This window comes from Chelonus insularis, unplaced genomic scaffold (genome assembly GCF_013357705.1).
Source record: "Chelonus insularis isolate UGA/USDA-ARS -01 unplaced genomic scaffold, ASM1335770v1 contig_116_pilon, whole genome shotgun sequence".
Lineage (NCBI taxonomy): Eukaryota > Metazoa > Arthropoda > Insecta > Hymenoptera > Braconidae > Chelonus > Chelonus insularis.
In genome coordinates, this window is record NW_023276357.1 from 1656246 (window position 1) to 1684214 (window position 27969).

The window sequence follows — 27969 nt, forward strand, 5'->3', positions numbered from 1 at the left end:
CTTGTGTGCGCGGCACGATAAGCCGATCGCTAGTAGCCGTGAGTGTGATATCGATTGAAAGTTAATCGACAAAATATTCAGACTTGTTTCCCGAGGATTTTAATCAATCAAATATCCTTTTTTAACCGTTAATCAAAATATCAATCACAACCATCATCAACAAAGAACTAACAATTATTAAAGAAATTCATCTATTTCTAACCTAAAAAGGTATTTTAACTACTCATTAATATTGTGCCAATATAAAAAATCATAAATCTTAAAGAATGAAGAGTTTTATATATTTATCTGGTCATATTTAACATTTATATTGGTTTGAAATAATAAAATATTCGTTACTGGTAGTTTATTTTTGAGGAAAGAAATAAATTGTTTCAACAGCTCATTTAGTCTGTTTGAACATAAATAATGTGATGGGCATGTTAATAATAGCATACAATCATAGGCTTTCTTGTGATTGAAAAATGTACAAAAATTTACTACTGGTCCACAATGTACATTTCGGAGCACCCTCTATGGCTAGTTTATGAACACACGCTCCGCAGCGCCACCTAGTTATAGATCGATTGCATCAAACTTCAGTCGATTCTTCCGAAGAGGGTTATATTGTTGTTTATTTGCGATTGTGGATTTATATTGTGAAAATAATCAAATAATAGTAGTTATAAAAGACTTGAAAATGATTTCTATATTATTTGGAGTTTGAATTTTAATCTAACCTAAATATTGTGTCACTTTTCGACATCAAAAATATTCAATAGACACGTAGATTGTATTCGGGGATCAATAACCTTTAATGGTCGACAAGATTCATCAACTTGGAACAAATATTGTTTCAAGTGTATAAATTATATTGCATATTTGATATAAAGTGCATATTTTTACCTGTTAAAAAGTTCTATTAATGTCTATATTTAATAATCAATATGATTAGTCAATATGACGAAATAAAAATAAACATGACAATTGATAACTAGACGTAATGGAAGTATTTCAACATGTAATCCTTAAGTAAGTAACATGATAGTGAATGAAATATTACAAAAAATGATATTATTTAATGTCCTCAAGATCACGGTCAAGTTAAACTAATTACACACGTGTTTGTTAATTTTTCCAAGTTGAAGATCAACTGTGTAATAAAATAAATTTTATGTTGAAGATATATTTGCTTGATGTTGTAAGAATACTGTTTACCTTATATTATTAGCTGTGTATTAATTTAAATTCAAGTTTAGGTTAGGTTGAATGTAATACATGTATGTAAACACTAAAGTTATTTTCAATGTATGTAAATTACTGTAGGACTATTTTTAGTCATTATTATGAACTTAACTATATGATCATTATTAGTATGACATCGTCAAAATTGTGATATGCATGAAGGATCGTGTAATTGTGTCAGTGTGTCATTGTCGAGGCTAAACTGCAATCGCGATCACTTGGTCATGTTGGTGACGCTGATGATAGGAAAGAAAAATTATAAATAAAATCACTAGGAATTTTACAATTAAATGATGACATGTTTATTCATTTTATTTGTTGAAAATTGATGAATAGATAAAAATGAAAAAAAAAAAAAAAAATAATGGGGAACATTGAGGATATAAAAAACAAAGATCCATAAAATAGAAAAAAAAAAATACCTAGTGATTTAAGTGTTATTGGTTGCTGTGTGATATATTTTAGGAAAATGGTGGATGATAGCACAGTAGATATATGAAACAAGACGACAAATCGATGTTAAGAATTATAGTATGGAGCAAAATCAAGCGAAAACGACAGTGAATGATAGGAAGCCGATGGAATTATCGAGAATATGTAGACCATCGTTTCATTACTACCAACTCTATTGGTCTTGAAATAAACGCTTATTTGATGCTTCCTATTTTTTTTTCACTTTTAGAAAATTCTTTATTTTATTTGGTTTTTCTTATCATTTTATATTCAACAAAAAATCAAACCATATTTTGTTTATTATGTTTTCTCTTATGCATGGTTAATCAGATAATTAAATTCCACAATGTCTTTATTCGTTACAAATTGAATATACTCTCTCTATAATATTAAAATGTTATTTTTGAGGAATTATCACGATGGAATAGTATCGTTAGCTACTCAAATTAATCAGATATTACAATTTATCAAATTATAAAAGAAATATGGTAGCATATTTTAATTATATCTATTTTGTAAAATTAAATCTTTGTTTATTACATAATGTTTTATCATTAATTTTTATTTTAATTGTCAATTATTTCTAATATGTTATGAGATAATTATGTCTGAAATTGTGTAAAAGAGAAATAATTTATTAATTAACTCTTTGTAAATATTATGATCAATAGCAACATATTGGTGTAGCTAATTAAATTCTATCATTCTTATGAATAATTAAATACGAAAAATGTTTAAATTTTAATTTATTTTACATTTAAATGTGATTATATTCATACAAATGAATATTTTTTTTTTTTTTGTTAAAAAAGGAATTAAAAAAATAACTTATTTTTATTATTAGATTCTAAAATTTTAATACATAAAAATTTTTAATTATTTTTTCAAAGAATTCTAAGGGAAATACGAATATCGTGCAATCTGGTTTAAATATATTATAGAAATTAATTTTATCGAATGTCACAAAGGTAATGAAAAACGATAAATGTAGATATGGCCATATTACCATATTCTTTGATAATTATTTAACCAGTCCAACTTGTATGGTTGTATGTTCGTTATTTCATGATATCGACACTTGTTTAAACTTTTTATTGAGCATGATATGTGAAGAATGAAGTTGAATAAACAGTTTGATTGACCTTTTTGTCTTTTTTTTTTTTGTTCTAGCGTCGACCGGGACCGACTTCGAGAGCGTGAGCGGCAAGCACGCGCAGCGATGTCGGTCCAGGCGGAGCAGGCAACGGGCACCGGAGGTCCTGAGACCTGTCACAGCCACCACAATCATCACCATCATCACACTAATGCCCATATGTCTGCTGCCGCTCAGCTCTTTCGTCCTCCTCTCAAGGTATGTAAATATTATCATTAAGTACTTAAATCGCGCAATCATCTGCCGATAACAAAAAAAAGTTTTCATTTTGCTCCAATTATCATATTATCACATTTATAAATATTCAATCAACGTCATTTTTATAACGTCAAGAACTATTTAAAAAAAAAAAAAATAGGTGTCTAAATAATTCTATAATCATTTTTTTTTGTATTACTCAAAAGTTTTACGTCAATAGGAATTCGCATAATAACTGGTCATGTGGTGTTCATTATTTTAAATGATGGCATTTTTTAGTCTGATTATGTAGAATAGAAGATGATGAATTTTGATTAGAGAATTGTAAGGAAAATTATGCCACGACATTTTATCAAAAAGACAAGAAAAAATGTCATCTTCATTTTCTTTACTCTGATTGTGCTATTTTATGATGAGAAAATTATTTTCTATGCCATTTTTACTTAAGGTTTAATGATTTTTATTTTATTATTCATTTATTTGAATAAATGTCAGGATCTAACAATGATTGTCATTTAGATTGAAGATGTAGTTTATTGTTTAGGAAGCTAAACAAATAAAATACAAAGAATAATATACAAAACAAAGTAACGAACAAAGCAAAGGAAATTTGAATAGTATGACAGCCAAGAGACATGGAGAAAATCATTGAAAGGATCCCTAAAATAATTGTATGAAGTAGTGTAGTAATTATGACAAAATGAGATTGAGTTATCAAAACTAATATTCAATCAAAATAATATACAAAAGAATTATTATTATTGATAATAAAAATTTTTAATCAATACAAAAATATTTTTTACTGCTAAAAAAAATTTTTCTATATTTACTAGTAATTAATAGTGTTTTAAAATAATAGTGGATAAAAAAAATTCCCCAAAAAATATTTTAAACTGCAATCATAAATTATCCAAAATAAATTTTATTATTCATTTATTAATTATTTTGTCCATGTAACTAGTGACATTAGGTAGCAATAAATTACCATTACGTCAGGGATCTGAATCATTTTAAAAATCCTAAAAGATGATTATAAAATAATTTATAAGCAATAAAACTTTGCTGTGCATAATTTAATAATCTAAAGAATTTTTCAATTTTGCAAAATACAATAAATATCATAAAATCAAACAAATTCTTTCAATTGCTCTTCAAATCCTAGGGATTTGTGAAATGCACACTAACAATTTTCATTTGCTTCAATAAAAAAAAAATAAATAGCTTTTCATAATACTTTCATATAAAAGTAATCAAATAAAAACGTTGCATGATTAAGTAAATGCACTTTCATTGTTCTTCTCTATTTGATTGAAACCCTTTTTTTTGCAAATTAAAAAATATTATTTGATATATATCACAACCAATTAGCAATTAATATTTACCTGATATTGAAACAAATCAAATATTTATTCAGAGCTTTTCCAATGTTCAAATGTAACATTGAATAAAAATCCATGTTACTCTAGAAGTAAATAAAAAGTAAAAATTAGTTAAAAGGTGTTATCAAAGTCACGTGCATTAAAGTTCCATAAAATTCTTAGTTAAATATATATTTCCGATTGTAATTTCAATGAATTCAAACGAATGAATTAATTGATCTTAATACATTCATGCTTATATTCACTCAACAGGTGTTGGGATCAAAAAATTCATGAGCTCTTCATTAGCTATTCTTTTAGTTTAACTTTTTATCCATTGAAAAAAAAAAAATCATTTTTACTATTCGTTCTTTTGTCATTTAGTCAACAATATTTTCAAATATTGAATTGACTTCTAATCAAATCTAAAGTGTATCTCGTGGTCGTGTTTAAACAGACATCGATTCTCATGATAAAAATTAATTACAATTTATTGTTATAATAATTGATATTAATTAATTTTCAAACACAACGTTTCGATGATAATAATTATTATCAACATCAAGTGTGAAAAGAAGTTTTATGAAAAATAAAATTCTTTAATGTTAATAGTTTTTGGGCCATTAAAAATAAATAAAAATGGATGAATTTCTATGAAACATAATAAATTTAAAATATTATCGAACCAATCTTGAGGAAATTCAATGAATGAATTAATTATGATGACTTTAATTTTAATTTGTTATTTTATTTAACAAAACAATACTTGTTTCTTTTAATTGTGAGGAAAATTTTTTTCCTTCTTTATATAAAGAGGTTTGTAGTGTTTATTTAATTGAATTAAAGGTAGAATGGCAATAAAATTTGTATAATGTAATAGAGTAATAGTGAAGAATAATCAAACGCGAATAATTTATCTGCCAAGACAAATTCAAGGTCGTCGTAGAATATTTTTATTCTCGACATACTCCATTTCCGCTTGAGGGACCTTGAATAGTATCTACAGATTTTCTCGATCATTATGTCAATCATATCCTCGCAGACACGAAAAAAATCTGGTTTCATTTGTATGAGAAACAACTTTTTCTATTCTTTCAAATATATTTTCGATGGTAAATACATATATTATTGAAGATGTTTATGAATTAAATAATACTCAGTATTTAGTAATTGATTCTATTGAATAATCACCAGGTATTGCAACAAAATTTTGCAAGTAATACTATTTTAAATCTAGTTTTAAGATTATTAAAAAAGTTTATTGAGTCTATATGAACAGTAATTTTTGATTCATTGAAAGCGTGAAGATTTAATTTAAAAAAATAAAATATGAAACTGGTGAGCTGTTAAAGTTGTTTATGGATCAATAAAAAATGCTAAATGATTTATTTTTTTTTGAGGTATGAAAATTTTTTGCCATTAAAATAAAAGAAAAGAAAATGATTGCAATAAAAGTTTTAGAAAAGTTTAAATTAAAAATAATTTTTTAAGAAAATTATCTTTATTATTATTTAAAAAATTTTTAATTCTTTTTACTGAATAACATGTCATACAAACTAACTCAGTATATTAAAACCATTAACATTTAATTAAATTCTCTTATTTTTAAATGAAAATATTCTCTTTCATATATACATTACTTAATTAAAATATTTCACATAATTAAAGTTTAAAAGTAAATTAACATTCAATCAACAATGAATTTATGATATTAACATATTGGAATTTTTTCATTTCCACATCAATTATAAATTCCTCATTTTTTATTTTTTATTTCTATTAAAATACTAGTCCCTATATGGAATAAAATAAATTATGCATGAATAAAAAAAAAAAAAAATGAGATAAAGATAGAGCAATTTGAATCAAACAAGTTGACATCTTTTTACAAGGTTTAAACACCGATGTAATCAATAAAAGTACACTTGACAATCTCTATACTCTGATATATTGAGGGATATAGAAAGATTGTAGCATCTTTTTGTGTTCTATTATTCATTTTATTCTCTGTCCTATGACGTCGATATTCTGTTGCTGAGATCATTCGTTTCTTTTTTATTATGTGTCGTTGCATAATTCAAATTTCCCCTTTTTTCCCACTCTAGTAACATCCCACCATCGTTGGCAATACGTCATGCGATGAATTTTAAGAAGTAGTGTCAAAAAGTTTTTACATTGTTTTTTTTTCTATGTAAACTACATACTTATATATTTATATTTTATTTTGATTTAATTTTATTCATATCAATATTTTATTCCTTTAAAGTATTTCGATTAAGATGATTTTTTACTGCATTAAAATTAAATATTATTATTATTATTATTATTATAATTAAGACTAGGTTTTTAAACATTCATTCAAAAACGGTTCTTTAAATCTTCGAAGCAATAAAAGACAAATTAATTAATATTTAAAAATTAAGTGTGTATATTTAAGAAAAAATATTAATTTCATTTCAAATGGCCCTGGGTCTTTTAGTCCAGTCAAATTTTATTCACAATATTTGGAAGTATTATATTTGCCTAAATATTTTTATTATCATATCAAAAGCAAAAAAATAATATTTATTTTTTCACCTGTCGTGACTTAGTAGGAGTGAAAGAGTCAAACAAAAGTATATGTAAGAAGTAAATATCTATATGGAGTATAAAAAGAAAGGAAGAAAATATAAGAAGTGAAGGAAAAGGATGTGAGAAGGATGAATAGCATTCACAGTTGACGTTACTCCAAGTCTACTCACCAAACTACACGATAAGCAAGCTTGGAGAAGTTTTTTATTTCCATCTCTCTTTCTCTTTATCACAATCTCATTTTATTTACCTTCTCACTCTTTCTTGCAATATGCTTGAAAGAGGGTTGAAATCAATACCTTGGTGTGTGGAAGGATAAACGTGATAATACGTTGACTTAACAAGAATTGCAAAACTTGAAAGAAAGACAGAGAAACCTCTAGAAAATTCTCTTTTTTTATGCTTTACTTTTTATTTTTCTGTCTACTCCTTTTGTGTCTATTCGCTTTCGTGTCGTTATTTAAATATTTCTCTTTTCGTTTTAAATGATCAATAATTACTTGAATAATATTACTGCATTAATTTAATTACTTTAAACCACAAAAATATTATCATATTTTATTTTTGTTTACTTTTACGGTCAAAACATTAAACTGGCTATGAAAATTTAGTGTAGTAGTTAGTTGTATATATTGAGAGAGGATTTAAAATATACTTTGATGATCCCTTTAATACGTGTGGCTTCGATGTATATACACTTATAAATATTTTCTATCTCTTTCTTTCTCTCTATCTCAATACGTGGAATCGTGCCAATGGACTGGATTAATTAATCCCTCCAGCACATCTGGGTTCTTTCGCAGTGTACAACGCGCACGCGACTTATTTGATACCTTCTATTTAACGTCACATAATAAACACAACTGTTGCCAGATAAATATCAAATTTGATCCAGCTGATTATTTGTTCTAGTGGAAATTTATCTCTTATTGTGGAGAATAAAAATGAGATTGATAAGAAAATCAGATAATTATCAAGGAATTATCGTTTACGCAATGATGATCAATAATTTATTGTACACAGTGTTTTTATTTATTTTGATCACAATATTAATTTTAAAATGGATATTTATTTATTTATTTACAAGTTTTAGTGTGCTTTTTGTTTATTCAATATTCAAAGTTAAATGAGATATATATCTTAGGATAATTAGTTTCTAAATTGAATAATTATTGATGGAGAAGAATTTAAAATAGATATAATTGGTGGACTTGGAGAACTTAAGTAATTGTTTTTTTTTAATGTGTTCTTTATTTAAATTGGATTGAAAAAATTTTCTTATTTTCATCGTTTTTAATATCTTATCTAGTCTTATATACAACAGACTTTTTGTAAAGTAATTAAAAAATATGTTGATATTTTTTTAAGTTATCAAACATTTTGTGATTTAGCTAATTGGATTTTGATTGATATTCAATGTTATTTTAGTTCAATTGTGTCAATATTAATTTGAGTGTAATTGCTTTTATCAATTTCAAGAAATGAAACAGCTTTTGATGAATATATCTTTGTTTTAGATGTTTGGCAAGTCTTGCATCTTGTGGTTATGCCAAAAATAAGATAATCTGGACATAATTTGAAAGCAAACACTTGAAAAACTTTATAAAGATTCTTTTGTTATCCTTTCAGTTGAATTTTTTTTTGTTATTACTCATCAAAATCCAATTAAAAGCTCATTTATTATAAATATTATTGTTCAATTAACTTGTCTTATTAAATTTTCTTTAAAATGTCTGGTTTCATTAGCTTAAAGATATGATGGTTTTGATAATAAGGTTTATTATCAATTCAAAGTATTAAACAATAAACTCTAAGGTTAATTTTCAAACTATGAAATCAGTTGAGTGTAAATCATTTGATGTCATATCATCTTTTGATGTCAATTCAGTTAATCTTGTGTCAAGTTAAACTACCATTGACTAGTTATTTACCTATACAAGCATCTAGAAAAGTATAAGATAATGCTGAAAAGTTGGTACACATTCATACAATCGAATTGGAAGGTGAGGTTAGGCGAGGTCGTGACGAACGTGAAAACCCTGACCTGGTCATTCATCCCTCCTTCTTGGCCACTCTATCGTTGTCCTCCTCATTATGTAGTCTGCAATACATACACTGATTCTTACTATTGCTACATCTAAATTGTCCAAGGTCTCATCAGAAAGATAACTTGTCATTAAATTTTTCATTTGTAACATAGTACTATGCATTATCTTTATTATTTTCCACCAATTTTCTCGATTTCATCATAGGGGTTATTCCACATGCTGCAACTCATATTACATTTGATGAAATTTTTTCTGTATCATAGTTTATTTATCAAACACAAGCATGTTTTACAAATTATCTTTCTACATGAATTGATAAATTAACTTCACTGTTGTATTTTACAGTAGAAGTAGTAGAAAAGTCTATCCTAAAAATAAAAAATCCATGTTTACTTGAAAATACAATTCTTGGGTACCTTCGTTGGTTAGTACTAGAGAAAATGAGCTTTATAATAAGCAAAACCTTATTTAAAATAACTACTTGACAATATTATTGTTGCCACAAACCATAAAAATGAAACAAAAATTACAATAACTAGTGTAGTGAAAATGACTATTGTTGCATTTGACATTTTAAAGTAAAAATAAGCACAACAATACATATTTATATTTGCCCAACACATTGATATAGCATCCAGAAAAATTTGACTCATGTGGAAAAGTTGAACTTTGCTTTCGGTATTCATTAAGTATTAAAACGAATCAATCTGTATTTGTATTTGAATTTATTTTATATTACTACACTTTTAATGGCTAGATCTTGAAAAGAAAAATCAAGTATAGATTTTGATTCAACGATTGACAATTAGTAAGCATCATATAAAATAGCACAAACTGAAGTAAAAATTAATTTCTTGTTGGCGTATCTAATTGGATAAAATAATTAAATCAAAAAGAAATCCAGTATTATCTGAAAAAAATGGGAAATAAAGGTTTTATTTTGTTGTTATGATGAAAGCTTTAATTATCAAGTAGAATTGACCTATTTTAAAAATAATTAAATTAAACAATGAATTTTTTTTGTTTTATTAGGTGAATCCTAATAGCCAAGACCAAGATACGCAACAAATCCAATCAAAGCTTGGCAACTATTCGCTCGTGAAACATCTGTTGGAAGAGCCAAAGAGGTTGATAGGAATAGAGGGAGTGCCTGCTAGTCCAGCTCCATCGTCATCGTCGTCAAGCTCTTCAACGCGATCATCTTCAAGTACGAGCAGCAGTAGGAGTTCACCTTCTTCACAAGAGTTCAAAAAACCCGGATGTAATGGTCCAAGATCATCATCGTCATCAAGCCATACATCTCAAAGAGGCGGGTTTGTAAAACCTGCCGATGGAAAACCACCTTATAATGGTCGTGGTGGATATCCAGGTCAACCAGTCAAACATGGTGGCAGCAGCAATGATCACAGAAGCCACGGAATCCTTCCCGCAAAAGGTCCACCTTCGTCAGCTACTGTAAACACGAATTCTACCGGAAACAACGGCGGTCTAACTTCTTCCGGAAACTGTCCTCCTGCCCCAGGCAATACAGCTAATTTGAGTAGAGCTCATGCAGCTGCTTCCAGACTCTCAAGGCTACCTCTTGACAATGTTAGTACAGTTTATCCTTTTCTATATTATTACATCTAATTATCTCATCGTCAGTAATAATTTTATTATTTCTCATCATTCTGACATTCTAGGGAGTGAAGCATGGAGCTAATGAGAGTACTGCTGACTTGGAAAACATTCTTAAGGTATAAGAAACTTATATTTATCATTTAAAAAATAATTATCAATGTATTTTAAAAAATAGACAACATTATGCTATTTCAAATTATTTTATTGAGAAAATTGAAGAACAGTTTTTTTAGAATTTTTTTAATATATACAAATTATTGAACAGTAACTTTTAAAATAAAAATATAAATATTAATAAATAAGTTTCACTTGGAATATAGTCATTTTTAAAAAAATATAATTTAATTTTAAATCGTGAAATTTTTTTTATTAACTTTCTATCTTCTCGGGTTAATTGATTATTTATTGAACTTTTTCATTTTATTGAAAGGGTAGAAACTAACTAATTTAATTTCAATTTCACATAACTGTAAAAGTCTAATTTAAAAATACATTGATGATAAATTTTTCTTACTCTGAAATGACTCAACGTTCGTAAAGTTAATTTGAAGTTTAGTAGAACTAATAATATAGAATAGAAAAGTGACCAAATAAATTGCGAAAGTAAACTATTTATTTTACTCGTAGAAGAATAAATATTTAAAAAAAAAAAAAAATAATAAAACGATTGTAGATAGTTTTTCCTAAAAATTGGATTAGTTTTAAATAAAATTTATATCTCTAATACCGTGAAAAAGCATAAAAAGTAAAACGTTTAAATGACTATGAAAAGATAGCATAAAAGAAGAGAACAAAATCAAAGATCTCTGAGTTGAATTATAAAGTAAAATTGACCAATTTACATCAAAAGATTACAAAACATTTATAAATTTTTTCCACTCCAATAAATCATAAAACCTCAGTTCTAAGATTAAATGTTTTAAAAAGAAGGAAACTTAAGATATAAAATGATAGCAAACGAGAAATAATATATCCAAATAATCGGCTAAACTATCATCAATAAATAGAGCCTGGAGCTCATGTCATCTCCATATGAAGTCGTCAAATCTGAAAAAGATGGTATCTTAGAACAATGCTGAAAGTACAATAGAAGGCGTATGGGTTTATCGATCGTATAAAAAGACCACTTGTCAACGATGAGTCACGCCAGTAATTTTCGTAACCCTCGAATGGAGTTGGCGGGTAGCAGTGGAGGTGGTTAGTACTGAATAATAGCAAGTTGGCAAGCTAGACACTATACCAATACGATCACTATGAATCATGTTAAAGCACTTTGGCTTCCTACATAATGCTTGTGGTCATACAGTCAGTGACCATGAGATAATAAGTGTTATAATTACAAGTAAAGAGTGTCAGAAGGTTAATCCTGAAAATTTATTTCCAAATTATACATGTTTAGTAAATAAGCTGATTAATAACATTATTAATAGAGCTTAAATATTGTTGTGAAGCATTGTAAATATGAAAATTGAATGAAAATATCATCAGGCACATTCGAAAATAGTATTTACCATATTATAAGTCGTCTGGTTCTGGACTGAAACTGGAGAAAAGTTTGTGGAAGAGACGAAGAAGAGCGGATGCGAATGCGCTACTACAAACGCACACTCGGCCAACCATAGCATGAATTATTCTCACGGCTGCCCGTGGGAAAATACGGGTTACGCCGGTAAGCATCGCAAATGCTCTTGCTAATTACATTTCATGATCCAAGACCGTCATCTAGACCATTCAAATACTCACTATTTTGTCTGTCTATTATTGTTACTGATCAAATGATAATTATCTATTTTGTGTCAATCATTCTGGTAAATCTTTTGTTCGCTTTATTGATGAAATTATCAATACAAAAAAAACTGTACACTCAACAATAGATTTGGAACCGTTGGAGATTAATAGCTGGATGGATTACATATTGTATTTTTTATTATGTTATAGGAAGGAAATTTCTCTATATAACATTTTATATTTCATCCTTCGAGGACTAGTTTACAAAAAAATTCTCAAACTGTTTTATTAATATAAATTTATGCTTTTTTATTATAAATAAGCATGCATAGGTATAATTATGAACAGAGCATTAACTTTTATACGATTTGTTAAAGGGTAATTGATTTTTCAAATCATTTTAATGGCTTCCTATTTTAAGTCTGTTATTATTCTTTAAATAATCATCAGTCTGATATCAATATTACTTTATAAATCTATTTATAATCTTGTTATTGATAATTATTTTATCAATATTTAATTTTTGTTATTGAAAAAAAATATTTTACACAATAATTGGCTACTAAAAAAGTCATTAAAGTATTTTTTTATGTTCTATTGTATATTTAAAATTGTAGAAAACAAAAAGAAAGCAATTTTTAGTTTGTGGTATTGTGTAAAATCTTTAAAAATTCTTAAGTAATTTAAGAGAACTTTCATATGATTTCGAGTAAAAAATTTTACTTTTTTTATACCGGAAGTTTTACTCTTTTACAAAATGTATAGCGTGTATATAATTGATCATTCAGAAGATGCATGTTTAAAAGCCAGCTTTTTTCTCTAGTTTGTTAATACCATTATTTAGATTTAACTCTTATTTTGATGTCAATCATGTTATGAATTGATTTTTATCAATTTTATTGACAGGTCTATCAATATTTTCAATAATGTATGATGTTCAAGCAATGATATCTTCAGTGAAATACCAGATTTAACCAGAATAAAGCTTCAAAACATACATTTTTCAACACTCTTTTTTTGGAATTAGAGATATATTGTGTTTAAAGTGTATTTGTAGAAACAAAATTTGAAATTCAATACAACTGATCAAGTATAAAGTAATTGTAAAATATAGTAGCAATTCTTTTAAACTTACTGAAGCAAAAATTGAAGATTCATTTACTAACTGAAAAATTAGTTCTACTACATTGAATTAAATATCTTATTAAAACTTGAAAAAATCTAGAAGATAAAAGTTGTTCACCAAGAAATGGTAAAAGTTCTTTTATTTTATTCATCACTGTTCAACTACAATTCAAGATAGTTAAAAAAAAATGAACCCAACTGTTATTTAGATTAATATTAATGGATTTTAATCCTTTGTTAGTACAATACTAATTTCTGCTATTTTCGGAGCTCACTTGTATTTATAAACACACTTTAGAAACAGTTATGTGATTACATTTCTTGATACTCTTAACAAGTTAGACCAAACATTCATAATAAATATACTATTCAATGACCATGTTTATAATTATATTAAAGTGTGGTACAAAAGAACAGAAATAGAGCTTTTGGAGTGAGAATACATCAAGTGTTTAACTTGTTTTTAGATATTACTGTTATATTAGCAAATTAAATAGTCGTTATCAAGTGTATGGTGGTTTTATCCAGGATGTTAACTGATAGAATCCTACAACTAGTAACTTTAATGATCTGATATTCTTGATGATGATCAAACATCCTAAAATATACTGTCTAGAATGTCTAGTTATTGGAGTCTATATTTAAAATGTACAAACATTTTGCTTTCAAGATGAAAAAAAAAAAAATGTAAACATTTCAATGTTAACATGTAATTATTACCACAGTTTTAGAACTTTATTACTTAACAGCATATCTAATCCAATATAATTTCACTTCAATATTCAATCAAATATTGCGAAAATAGTTGTTTGCAATTCTCTAATAGAAGCGAATAATTAAAAGCATTATTTAATTAATCATTTCCCAGTTGTTAAGAATATGTTCTCAAAATAGGGTAATAAGAAACAATATTTAAAGTCTGAAGTAAGCTAAAGTATGATAATAGACAGAGTATTTAGTTTTTTTTTTTTTTTGCACCGGAAGCATTGCACTCTTATGAAATGTATTGCGCGTATGTAGTTAGTCCAAGGGCCACTCTTGCATGAATGCCTCGAGTGCGAGGTCGACGAGGTAACACTCTCTCTATCTTGTTGATGTTGGTGTAGCAAATACTCAAGAGAGCAGAAGAAGATGTGGCATGAAGAGAAAAAAGGAAAAGATTGAAAGCTTCTTGTTCATAATATCTCCACTGCTTAGACTACTCAGCTTGGTGTAACGGATTTTAGCCTCTTCACGTGCTCAGCATAATTATCTATCTAACGTCCACGTGAGGTGATGTAGGCTCTCAGTACTTTAAGTCACCTGCCCAAGCACATATGCAGGTGGCGCAGGTTGATCACTAATTTTGGCTAACAGTTATATGTATATTTTTTTGTTTTCATTTGAACGAATTGATATCAATATTTATAAATAAGTTTCATAGTTATTAGGTATATCGTAATCATAGTAATTGGATAGATAGTTATGGTTTATTGTTATTGATTTTGTGAAATGATTTGTTTTTATTTAGTTCATGAGAATCGAGAATAATTAATCATAGGTTTTCGATTGTACGCCTACTTATAATATTGTTCAAAACTTAAATAATGTTCCTTTGTCGTTTCAGGAAATGACGATGCCGCCCACACCACTTACAGCCATTGCACAAACGCCAAGAAAAGAACTCGAGTCTAAATTTACATTCAATCCTGTACTGGCTAAGGTAAGATATTTTTTTAGCTTTATTTCATTTGATAACATATCAATGTTGAGTTAAATAAATACTTGAGAAATTGATAAGTCACTCAACTGAATTTAAGTTTTAACAGCTGTCAAATAATTTTTTAGTTTAGTACTTGGCATTTTTATCACAAGGTTTTTAATCGATTCTTTATTATTTATAGAATCTATTGTATTTTTTTTTTTTTTTATTCATTTATATTATCAATTATTTACTTCTTGAGGTCATGAACTTAGAGCAAAAGAAAAACTGTTATATTGATACTGTATAATTTTAATTTTATTTTTATATTCATTAAATTTACTTCATAATTAATTACTTTGCAATTTTATTTATTTTTTTTTTTTACTGAAAGTTATAATAATTATTTATTACACAATAATAATGGTGTTTTATCAAATATTTTTATATCAGTAATTAAAAAAAAAAATTTTTTTTAGTTAGAGTAAAGTATTGTTCTTGAAAGAAAATTTTTCCATTTCTCTAAAATGTCCACATTTAACATAAATACAGAAAAAAGTAAAAACTTTGAGAAAAAAAAGTTATAAAGTAGAACAGCTTCTAGATGTAATGTGGTGTATTTTCTTATGGATAGAAATTGTGAAATAGTTAAAAGGGTGAATTCCGTGGGATTAATTCGATTTGTAGTTTCAACTTAAGTAAAAGAACTCTGTGATTAAAATAGTTATGTCGCGTTATACTTTAAAAAGAAAAAGAAAGATAGAAGAAAATAATTCTTACCATTTTACACTAAATTCCTTTTATCGATTACTCTTAATAAATGCAGTTATTAAAAATATAATTACTGAAAAGTATTTTTAAAATAATTTCAATTATTTTAATGATTAAAATATTTAAAATCTTTCTTTAGTAATAATTATCCATCTTATCAATTAATTTTAGTAATTTATATTTAACTCATCAGTTAATTAATAATATAAAAAGCTGAAAAAAAAGTCTGCTTCTTTAAATGAAAAAGCTTTTAATTTAAATATAAAATAAATGAGTTACATTTGAATTTGAATTTTTTTTTTTCAAACTTTAAAATTCTATATTTCCTAGAAGATTCATTTTTAAAAAATAAAATTACCTGTCATATAATAAGTTTAATAAATTTTAAAAGTAAAACCTTGTTTTTTTTTTTCGTTACAGTTGGAGATCCCACCAGAACCCACAAAGGCACCACGTAAGTATTTTTTATCGATAATATTTTAATAATAGCCAAAGATTTGCTGAGATTTAACGATGTTTTTTGCTTATATAAATTGTTTAAGATCGATTATAGTCTATAGATATTAATAGAGTTAAAAGAAAAGTAAAAAAAAAAAAAGGTTGTAAAACAAGTATTCACTGTGTCTGTTGTACTCGATCATCAATTTAATATTTTTAAAGTGAGAAAAAAGTCGTCTATTTGAATATGCAGTACAAGCTTGTTGATCACGTATGCGACAAAGCGGATTGTCTTGAGAGAATATTCAAGGCATCCGTTTACCAACACACATCCTTCGTTTACGACCATACCGACACTAAATTTATCGCGATTGCCCTCGATCACAGCAGTATTTTATCCACAACTTACTCTTCAAGTCAAGGAGCTACCATACGTAGAATATCACTAAATTTATGTACATCAGTTTTCTTTACTTCTAACTATTTCTGATGAAAGATCAATAATAAATCTTTGATGAAGGAACAACAATTTGCTGGCACATTTGTAAACAGTTAATTATTTATCCAATCATTTTGGCTGATAAAGTTATTTTCTGAAGCTACGTTACATGATGTTCCATCAATAGTTTTTTCAACAATAATTATTCTTAAATTAATCACCTAGAAGTTGATGAAAAGTTGTTGTAGGTTTTTCAATTAGTCATTTTTATAAATCATTTTTGATTGATTTGTTACTTCATATCAAGATAAAGTACAATTGATTAATGAAAAATATTTCAAAGTTTTAATGTCAAAGTTCAGTACTCTTTTAGAATATTTCCACTCTAACGTGAAAAATTGAAATAAATGGGAATCAATTCTTCAAATTATGTGACTACACCACGAATGGAAGCAAAAGTAGTTGATGTAAATAACAGAATTCCATTATAGGAATGGATATGATTTTGTTAATTAACTAGCTTTTCGATTTTGGAGTACAGAGAACAAGTAAAAATTAATTATCGACCAACGAGAATTATATTGTGATCAACAAAGCTATAATTTACTGTTTGAATTTCGTCTGTTCCATAAGTCTATTTTGTTAGGTGCTAAATTTTCTCTTCTAGATATTTTTAGGCTGTTCAATATAATAATAGACCTTACATGAACTTGGTAGCACAGACTGATGGTTTATTTTATCAGCAACTAACATTTAAATTAGATATATTTCTAGAATTGTCTGCTAAAATCAACCTGGCATCATTAATTGACCTTTGGAATTTTAAATTTAATTTTTTGATTTCATGAAAAATTATTTGATACTCATCATTAAGATTCTCAAAACAATTTAGCTTTGATGTTTTTCTGAATGATTAAGCAAGATTTCATCTGATACTGGTAAAAAAGGAATAAATTATCAAATTATCGTACATTGATGATTGTACTTGAGCTATTTATAGAGATGATGGTTTAGAACAATTAAATTATGTCGCTTGGAATTTTTTTTTTTTTGGCATTCCTATTGTATAATAGAGTCAGCCAGATAATCAATAAATCAGTCTAACTATAGAGCCATAGAGTAAAGAATTTGATTGCAAGTTGAATGGATTTTAGTAGAATGCAATAAGTGCATTAATTTCTGTGATATCACAATGATTAGCTTTAAAAATAGAATTTCATTGAAATCTTGTTGGAATTTTTAAAACTTTTGGAAGAAGAATCATGTGCTAATAAATATCTAGCTATTATTATGTAGATGATAATGGATCTAGATAGATGTTTGAATGAATAATAGAAAATTGTAGAATTAATGAATCAAAAAATTCAAAAATAAATCCAACAAGTCTTTTTGTTTTAAAACTCTGATTGATGACAATATTTGATATAGTGTTTTATCATCATTATTTGACTGTTGAGAAAAGTAAAAATAAAATAGAAAAATGTTTAAAAATAATTCAACATGAAATATTTATCTATATATTTTTTTCAATTTCTCAAGTCACTAAATAATATTTCTTTTGTTTCTTTTATACTTTATTTTTCATCTATGTCAACTTGAAAAATAAGTCATGAGTTTTAACAGTGAAGAATGATTCTTGATTGTTAAAAGAAGAAGTTTTCTAGCTTTTTCAAACTTTAAGGAACAAGTTTTGGTTGACTATATCGACTCTTTTACCGTTAGAGGTTTGCAAGGTTTTCCCTCGACGAGCTTTTTAAATCTCTACCAGCTTAAAAACTTGTCTTCATCCTTTCACCTTTTAGCTTTTCCATGTACTCATTCACTTAAATGATTCACTTTCTCATTTGCTCCTTCAAACTATAACTTGATTGATCTGTCCATCATATGGCTGTTATTAATTAATCAATCAATCAACATTTTAATAATTATTAAATGAACAAATGAAAATTTTTACTTTTGTCCCTGACCTATTTAGTCCCAAGGTTAAATTAAGTTTGAGCTAACAGTCTATCAATGCCTCCTACATGCATACCAACAAGTAGACACGCGACTCGCTTCCTACGTCAAGTTGAGTCGTTGTTTGGTTCATCATGCGAACTATTCACTTCTGTACTTTACAGTTAAAATATTCACGGCACTTGGAATACTTACAAGCGTGCAGTAATATGCATGTTGGAATTCTTTAAATTTTTAGTTACGTCAGTTATGATTTTATAAGAATTTCCTTGCATTTACGGCTAAAACGTGATTGCAGTTATGGATGCAGCTGAATACAAAAAAATAATAAAAAACGAGAGAGAGAGAGAGAGAGAAAAGAGGGAAACAGGTGCAGAAACCGGCTGGCGTGTGCCAGCCGTCAGATATCTTGTCAAACACAAGCCAGACTTTTTGCCCTGAGTTTCTTCTTCCTTAAGAAACTGAAACTGGGCCACTAAACTCATCTTTGAATATTTCTTAAATTAACTGTAATTCATTGTAATTAACTCATTATTTGCAATGATAAGAATATTTTATTTATTTAGCAAGAATAGGTTGGTTATCTCCATTTTCTTATCATGTTTGTTTTGTAAAATATTTAAAATTGAAATGCTAGATAATTGTAAAAACTCTTACTAATTTTATCTACTTTATTCAAAACAAAATTTTTAATAGATGAAAGTCTTTTTTATTTATAAAAAAATATATCTCAAGATAAAAAATTAAATTAAATTAATTAATTTAATTTATACTGTCTTCCAAGACAATTCTCTGGCATTAGAAGATCCTTTATCATAAGTCTTACTCCAAAGCTATCAACTAATGATGAATGAAATATTTGTGCTAATTAAGTCACATTTATATTTAATCTATTGATTAGAGTTTACAACGTGACATCCAGTAACAGTGGTTGCATTTATTTAAATTGGCAATATTAATTCTAGCAATTATTCAACATATTATCCAATAAATTAACTATCTTTTTAATAATGAACCTTACTGAAAATGACATATAGGATACTTAAGCCATTTGTAACTAGTGTTTTTGCTTTTTATATTTAACAAAACGTTTAAAAATGAATTAGATACTACAGTAGTATATATCGTATATATAAAATATATGCTTTTAGATATCTCATACATGAGATTCAATTTATCGATTGACCTGCTTTTTAACTCAGTTAAATCCTACCCAATTTAATAGCAGCATTGAAGAACTAGTATGTAAAAAAAAAAGTTCGACCTCGAATTTTCATTTCAAGAAAATTTATCGCATCAATTAATTAAATCGAAATTTAATTTAAACTAACAAAAAAAAAAATAAATAGTGATACATTTGGTTATATTTTTTTAAATTTTATCAGAAAATCCTTTTGGTATTTTGTTATTGCAAAAATAAAATATAAGAAATTATTATTCACAAATATTAAAAATAGTTATTATTAAATTTTTTATTTACTAAGTAAATATTTTTAATGCTGAAAAACAAAGCTTTATTTTTATATTTTTCAATATTTCATATCCTCGAAAAAAAAAAAATTTGCAAGTCATGTAAATCCACTGGAATATCAAACTAAAAACCAAAAGAATAAATTATATTATAAAAAATATGTATCAGCACGAAATAGGTATTGTTGGTACGTGCTTAGTAAATTTTTAAAAATATTTCACCTGAATTAATTTTATTGAAATATCATTCAATATTTGATTATTGATATACCAGTTCATATTTTTAGCTACATTTAAATGGAATATTTGAAAAAGCTTGTCAATAATTCAGATCCACCTACCATACTTCAGGTGATATAATAATAACAACTTAAAGGAATTTTAGACCACCTTTTATCATTATAAATGATTCAAGAAATAAGATTGGATTTCTAGTTATTATAATGTAAACTCTTTTATTCTAAATAATGATTGTTCATTATCAACTCTTATATCATTAATTTCTATACAAACCTGCTAACTTGAAACTACTAATACCAGTTTCTATCATGTTATATCCAATTATATTTCTTATGCCAATAGAAAAAACCTCATCAAATATTTACAGAAATACTTTACAATAATTTACACTCCAACAAAACTATCACTTGGAAAAAAACTTTGCTCAATATAAATCTAATTTTCACTTTTTTCTACATACTTCACTTCGGAATAATAAATAACTGAAATTGTCATGTTAGTATCCATTTATCTTCCTAAATTCATTCATGTTTCTATCATTTCTTAAATATTAATTGAATAAAAAGTGATAACAGGCAATAATTTATCTAATCTTCAGCTATAATTCATCAATAATTTCTGCTAATAATACAGTACATCTAGATCAATCATGAACTGATATCTTCAGTCATCTAATCTCCAACTATAAAACCCTCTTAATAATTATTCTAACCAGTTAAAACATCAATGTATCATTTTTTCAATCAACGAATCAACTAATTCATGTATCACTGATTTAGCACAAACTATTTTCATCAATCACTGGGCAAAATAATGCAAATTTGACTGTTTGATTCCCAAGTGTGTGGTGTCCATGTATGAAACTATCACATTCACAAGTCAGCAAACAACAGACGTCGTTAAACATAGAGGGGATTTTATTGCAAAGAGTGGGGTACATCAGCAGCAATATGGGGCACATCATTGCAGGTGAAGCCTATAAGTCCTATAAGGGTGCCATAAAAAGCCAGACTTCAGTATTTTAGCTTCATGTTCCCCTTCTGGAAACGAAGGCCCCTCCTTTTTCTCAACTACTGCGTCAATGTTCACCATACTTATACGTGTGTAAAATCAAAAGCTATGGGGTTCTTCCTTGTGCACTTTTACCAGTATCATCGTCATACTTTGCTGCTAAATTCAACCACGTTATTACACGAGATCAATAAACGATTTAATTTGATAAAGATTCACTTTGTCATATGCATTATTAAACTTCTTTTAATTGATATTATTGTGCATAGTTGATAAGTTAATTGAATATCAACGCTAAATAATCAATTTGCTTAAAGTAAAAGCTATTGTGAACATGTGACAATTATGTAGTGTTTATGAGAGTGCGTGTGTAGATTGAATAAAAAAAAGTGTGAAAATCAGATATTGCATCATGTGCACTAAATTTGAAATGCTACGAGGGATTGCCAGCTATCTTCTTGTATCAGGTGTGGTGATAATATTGTTATTTTTCCGCGTGGAATCTTATCGATTAGCGTCTATATCACTATAGGTCATCGATCTGGGTAAAGCATCCGTGGGAATCCTTCCATAATAGACATGCTTGTGGAAAATAGCTCAGTCCAAGGGATTTACAGTACTGTATACTCTGTCAATCTTAGTGACTTTTATCTAGAGAGTTACTTTTACATACCTTATCTCATGTCTAATAGTTTTTTTTTTTTTTATTTATTTACTTTAATATCCATGGTATAAAATATTTCTCCTCTAAGAAATGTTCATGTTTGTGAGAATTAGTATTTTATTACAGTTTAATGATCTTTTAAATTATTATGGGAATATTATTTTTTTAGAATTATTAAGTTTTTTTTGTTAGTGCTTCATATTAGAGTACTTTATCTACATTAAAAGTTTTGAAGTAACTATTCGTGCTTTTCAAAAAGGTCTTTGAATAGTGAAGCAACTGAAGAGAAAATTCAGACCAGGTTTTAGTATTTTCTCATTTACATTAAAATTATTTTGATGAAATTGATATTTTTCTTTGCTCTGAATGTAAGTTGTTAAAATTCCTTTTTACGTAACAATTTTTATCAAGTTCTTTTTCTAAAGTTTTTTAGCAATTTAAAATAAACATGATATAATTTTTCATGAGTATGAGTAATTTTTGTTTTTAAATGATGCTTTTAGTAGACTTATGTTGGAATGTGATACAAAGTATTATCCATTGAGAATCTAATCAAAATTAATTACTCATTAAATTGTCATAAATCCTGATTAATTCATTGATCAGCATCAAGGTTTTTAGGTTCTTTTTAGATTTTTCTTTTTATTTTAAAATATTTTTACAACACTTAGTAAATAAATTGACAAAGTTTGTCCATTAAATTGCTAATGAATAGCAATTATATTTACAAATTATTCGATTTATCTATGCATTATATTGATTAATTATCAATGAAATTGATTAATCCAAAAACCAATTGTCCACTATCTCTATAAACAGCAATTATTGAATTACCTTGTTAATTAGCCAATCAAAAAAGCTTCATGCTTATCATAGCCATGGAGATACATTATTAGCTATTATTCTGTTTATTTAAAGTCAACAAAGTTTAACATAAAGCATTGTCACGTCTGAATAATTAAAACATTTTAATCTTCCAAATGACCAACATTAAACTATCTTAGTAAATATTCCTTACTAAAATAAAGTTTATAAATCATTGTAATAAATTTCCTAAGCAGCTCAAATGAATTTAACAATCTGCTTCAACCAAGCGAGCATACATTATTTGATAAAATTTATTCAGAGCAGAAAAAAAGGGTAGTAAATTTGATGTAAAATGTTGACGTGCATGCTATCATCTTTTTCTTTTTTTTTTTTTTTAATAAAAAACATATCTGCGTGTTTAAAGTAGCTATAAAACTTCATTGTACATATGTTAAATTAAAGAAGAATTTGCAGAATTCTTCTTACATTGTCACATAATGATTAATATCATTTAGCTCCTGTCTAATTGAAATGTTATGCCACTCAGTGAAAGAAAAGAGTTGAATCACAAAAACAGTTTTAATGAATGGTCTGTTATTAAAGTAGTCTTAAGAGTAACCCTAAAGTTACTTTAATTGACTGTTGCATGAACTGACCTTTTATAGCAAGACTTATTAAATGTCAATCATTTTCAATTTTGCAAGTGCAAGTTTTTCCCATTACAAAATATCTTTTTCCTGATGCGAATCATTCCTACTTATGATTCTGATCAATAGCAAAAAAAAAACGACCAAATTTTCTTGGCCTTTTTTTTTTTTTATAATAATACACAATACCTTTCGAGTATACGTGACGAAATTCAATTGTAGCATCGTCCAGGTGCTCAAATTCCCTCTCCATACTGGAGAAGTCTGAACATGCAATCTACTACGACTTTGTCTCATGATATACCTGGCTCTATATCCATATTACACATATACATAGGTACTAGCCAGCTGGTCTATAGACAGTTTTGGTGTCTTGGCCAGCTGCAGAACATTCTACTTGTCAAGACACATTTATATTTACTTTATACTTTTGTTTACTAATTTTATTTAGCAAAACGAAAGTCAGAAACTGATTGCCAACGAATACATTAAGTAAAGTAAGCTGATTGTTGGTCGTTATTTCGAAACAAATGTTTACAACTTATAGCTTTTGACAGTTGACATCACATTGCAATAAAACTTTTTTATTCATTTAAAATTATTTATATTTATTTGTAATATTTAGTATACAATGGCTGATTAATAATTCCAACTGAACTTTGGCAAATAAATTTTCTTTATCAAACCAAGACAATAAATAGAGCAAGCTAGTAGAGGTAAAGAAAGGCTATCATACTAGGTTGGTTCATCAAATTGTCATTAAAAGCTGAATATGTTTATTGCAAAAATGATAATCATGGAGATGAAGTTTTTATTTATAAAGTTTTTTGTACTTCAAAACATTGAAAATTTTTATCTTCTATCTCGAACGTTGTAACTACTTTCAGAACTTTAAATAGAACATTCAGATTGGCAGTTTACGTTATTATACTTTTAAAGGATTAATATTTTAAATTTTTTTTATGGTGATTTTTCTATCTTCTTTGCTGTTGTTTTCAATCAATTAAGAGTTTAAAAATCTTCTTTTTAACATTGAGAATGAACTCTAAGAAACTTTTAATTGGCTATCAACAAAACAGGTGTTGAATTTCTCTAAATCATGAAAGTAAAATTTCCAACAAAGATTTTTTGTTTTGTATTTTTTTAAAGCATCTTTTTGCATCATATTACTGATCTTTTAAAATTATTGTCACTTAAAACACCAGCTTGGAGAAGCCACCAATTGTATCATGTTGGAAACTGGTTGGAGATCATTTATTACATATATAAACATGTTATAAATATTAAATGACATCAGGATTACCATACTAAGTTGCTTCTTATTACAAACATCAATTCTTCGACCATCAATTCAATTGTTTTGTAAATAAAGGTAAATTTAACTGCATTGACATCAAAACTGGAGCAGAAGAAGATTGATTAATAGATTTATTTCAATCCAAATATCATCAAAGGGACTTTATTTTTTTCACTTCTCCCTTTTTCTACATTTTATTTTACAATATAATAAAACAAAGGATCAATTTTGACAACGTTTTTTTTTGTTTTCGTTGTCCAATTGTATTCGATTGACTTACATAAGCTTGTGTACATTTTTACCATCAAGTTTCTACTTCACACGCTCCAACAATGATTAAACCACACGTTTGATTCACGTATTCTCAAGATCCTTTATATTTTTATTGCTTTTCTCCACTCTTTACTATTGCTCTCTATCTGAACTTGCACGTTACATGAACGTGACGGAAATACATTGAGTATGAGGTAGATGTTGAGGAACATGAAATATTACTTTCAATCGTGATCTAGGAATTCTTTTTGACTTTCCAAATGGTGGCACATCACTTATCATAATGTATTTATTAATAATTTAATCATGAAAATTTATTTAAATTTTTATTAATATAAATATAATTTTTTATTTGTCTTTTAATCATCTTGTAATTATTATATGAATGATTTTTTTTTTGTTACAGAACGTGAGAGACATGGAGCAAGCAGGCTGTCAGCGTAAGTATATTGATTCATAAAAGCTTTACCAAAAGTTTAGTAATCTATTTTAATAAAGTAGGATTCACTTTATGTATATGACATTCATACACAAAATATACTTTATAAGGGAACGTATGATACAAAAGCCCTTTTCAAAATTTGTCAAACTATCAAGATTCAAAGAGACTTGGTGCTACTTTTATGCAGGATTTATTTGAGATCTCAAATAAGAATAGACTTTAGTTTTCTTTTATATTCTGAGATGAGAAAAAATCTGTTTTATCATAACGTCTCTTTGACAATAGTCATGTGGGATTATTTTTGATGCTAATTATCAATTTGTCAAGTGACTATTTGTATTAAAATATTTTATCACACTGAGAAAAAAAATTTTGTTATACAAAAAAATATTGATTTTATTAATTAAAAAAAAAAATATTACTTTTTCACAGTAAATTATTTTCTCAGTGCATAAATATTATTTTTTTCTCAGTAAGTAAAAATTCTTAGATTAAAAATCCTCAACAAAAAATTTCATTCTGAGGTTTACTTTTTAATAAATTGAGAAAAATTTCAAGAAAACATTACAAAAGGTGTACACACCTTTATGAATAGTAAATAAATTAAATAATTCGTTCATTTTTGAATAGAGTTCATCTACTAGTCTACTTCTCTTGGTTATTTATTAACATTTTTTGGCATTTGTTTCTTGTTTTTTTTTTTTACGATTTACGTAGTCCCTGGCTAAAAATACGTAAAGAATAGGATATAAATTGCATGCTCTCATATAATGTTCTGAATAATAAATACTAAAATTGTTGTAAAAGCTAAAATCAATACATGTTCGTATTTTTTCGTATAATAGCACAAAACAATAGTACGTTAATTGAAAAAGTTTATTTAACTGACTTTAAAAACTCGATATTATTTATTATTAAAAGTTATAATTCACTGCTATTTGATCAATTTAAATTAATATTAAATTCACAAAGGGTAAAATGTCATTTTACATTGATAACAAAACATTTATTTTCATTCACATAATTGCAATAAATGTTATTTTTAATGATTGACATTTATCTGTTACCGAAGAGACAATTAACAATACCTTCAATTAGTTTCAAAAATACATATTTCATTGAAAAACTTAATCTTTTTATAGTGCATTGATGATTGAAAATTTCTTGAGTAGATTAAAGTCAATTTCTCTTTGGAAAGCAACTATTCCCATGAATGAATAATTTTAAAACTCAATTATTGTCCTTCACATCAATTTCAATTTTTTAATTTTCTTGTTAATTAAATACTGTATCGAACATTATTTGAGAGTAATTGCTCCAACTTTTCATCGTTTAGACTTTTAATTAATTTTTCTATCACATTATTGTTACCTCTGATTAATTATAATTTTTTTTTTTCAATGATTCTTAATTTAAACAATCACCAATGAACTTGAATATTATTTCATTGATCATTTAAAGTGTTAAAATAAAAATAATTCAATATCTTTTAATTACTTATTAATGGGTTGATTAGATAAATTAACTTCTTCTCTGGTTATTTAAATACCTCATTAGAATGAAGTTGCCATTTGATAAATTCACTTAGACAAAAATTTATTTAGACTTTAATAACATGTACTTTATCATGTTATTTTTTCTTCTTATCTTGTTAAATTTCTTTAGTATTTTATTGTCGAGTTTTATCTACCAATTTATGTACATTTGCACACGTGAATGTATTTTCTATTCCCTATATGCATGCATACATTCTTCTTCAAGCTTATCCATATCGTGTATTTAGTTGGACAATTTTACTCTTTCATTCATTCACATTCCAGTATTGATTTTTTTTTCATCAATCCCATCTTCAACTATCTAGAATTATTTTATTACATAAAATTACAACTAAGATTATTTATGATGAAGGAAAAACCAAAAAAAAAAAAAAGAATGAATTTAGTTTAATACAAAAATACAAAAGAAAAATGAAATTTTTAAAATATTTTTCAAACTTATCACATATCCGTAATGATTTTCCGTTGTGGGCGTCTATATATGGTACAGAATTGCATGGTCTGTGCTCGTAATAAAGGGTGAGTGTAGAGATAGAGGCAAAGTTATTACCGACATTGGTTGGCACACGTTGCACGACAGAATACAAACAAGGAAAAAGGTGGAATGACGAGAGAGAGCTGGTTCAAGGAGGAGGAGGAGGAGGAGGAGAAAGAAGAGAGTTAGAATTCATGCAACTTTTAAAATTATTCACAGTCTGCATAGTGGAATTTTCTCTACTCTCTTGATTCCCTGGATTCTCTCACTTTCCCACTTACTCTTTTGTCATCTGGACTTGTTCTCCAGTTAATAAGCTAAGAA

The 27969-nt window shown here is 26.8% G+C and overlaps 1 protein-coding gene across 9 annotated transcripts in view; it reads left to right on the forward strand.

The window, feature by feature from the left end:
* The window catches only part of lilli (lilliputian), a 79439-nt gene that overhangs the window by 42582 nt on the left and 8888 nt on the right, over positions 1 to 27969 (forward strand). For 8 of the 9 annotated variants that reach the window (XM_035096474.1, XM_035096483.1, XM_035096465.1 and 5 more), the window contains 6 exons: positions 2848 to 3028; positions 10038 to 10595; positions 10688 to 10741; positions 15085 to 15180; positions 16351 to 16384; positions 25579 to 25612. In XM_035096474.1, coding sequence (XP_034952365.1) covers positions 2848 to 3028; positions 10038 to 10595; positions 10688 to 10741; positions 15085 to 15180; positions 16351 to 16384; positions 25579 to 25612 — 957 coding nt within the window. Of the gene's footprint in view, positions 1 to 342; positions 1012 to 2847; positions 3029 to 10037; positions 10596 to 10687; positions 10742 to 15084; positions 15181 to 16350; positions 16385 to 25578; positions 25613 to 27969 lie in introns of those variants that run through there. The other variant, XM_035096499.1, reaches the window with a different exon arrangement.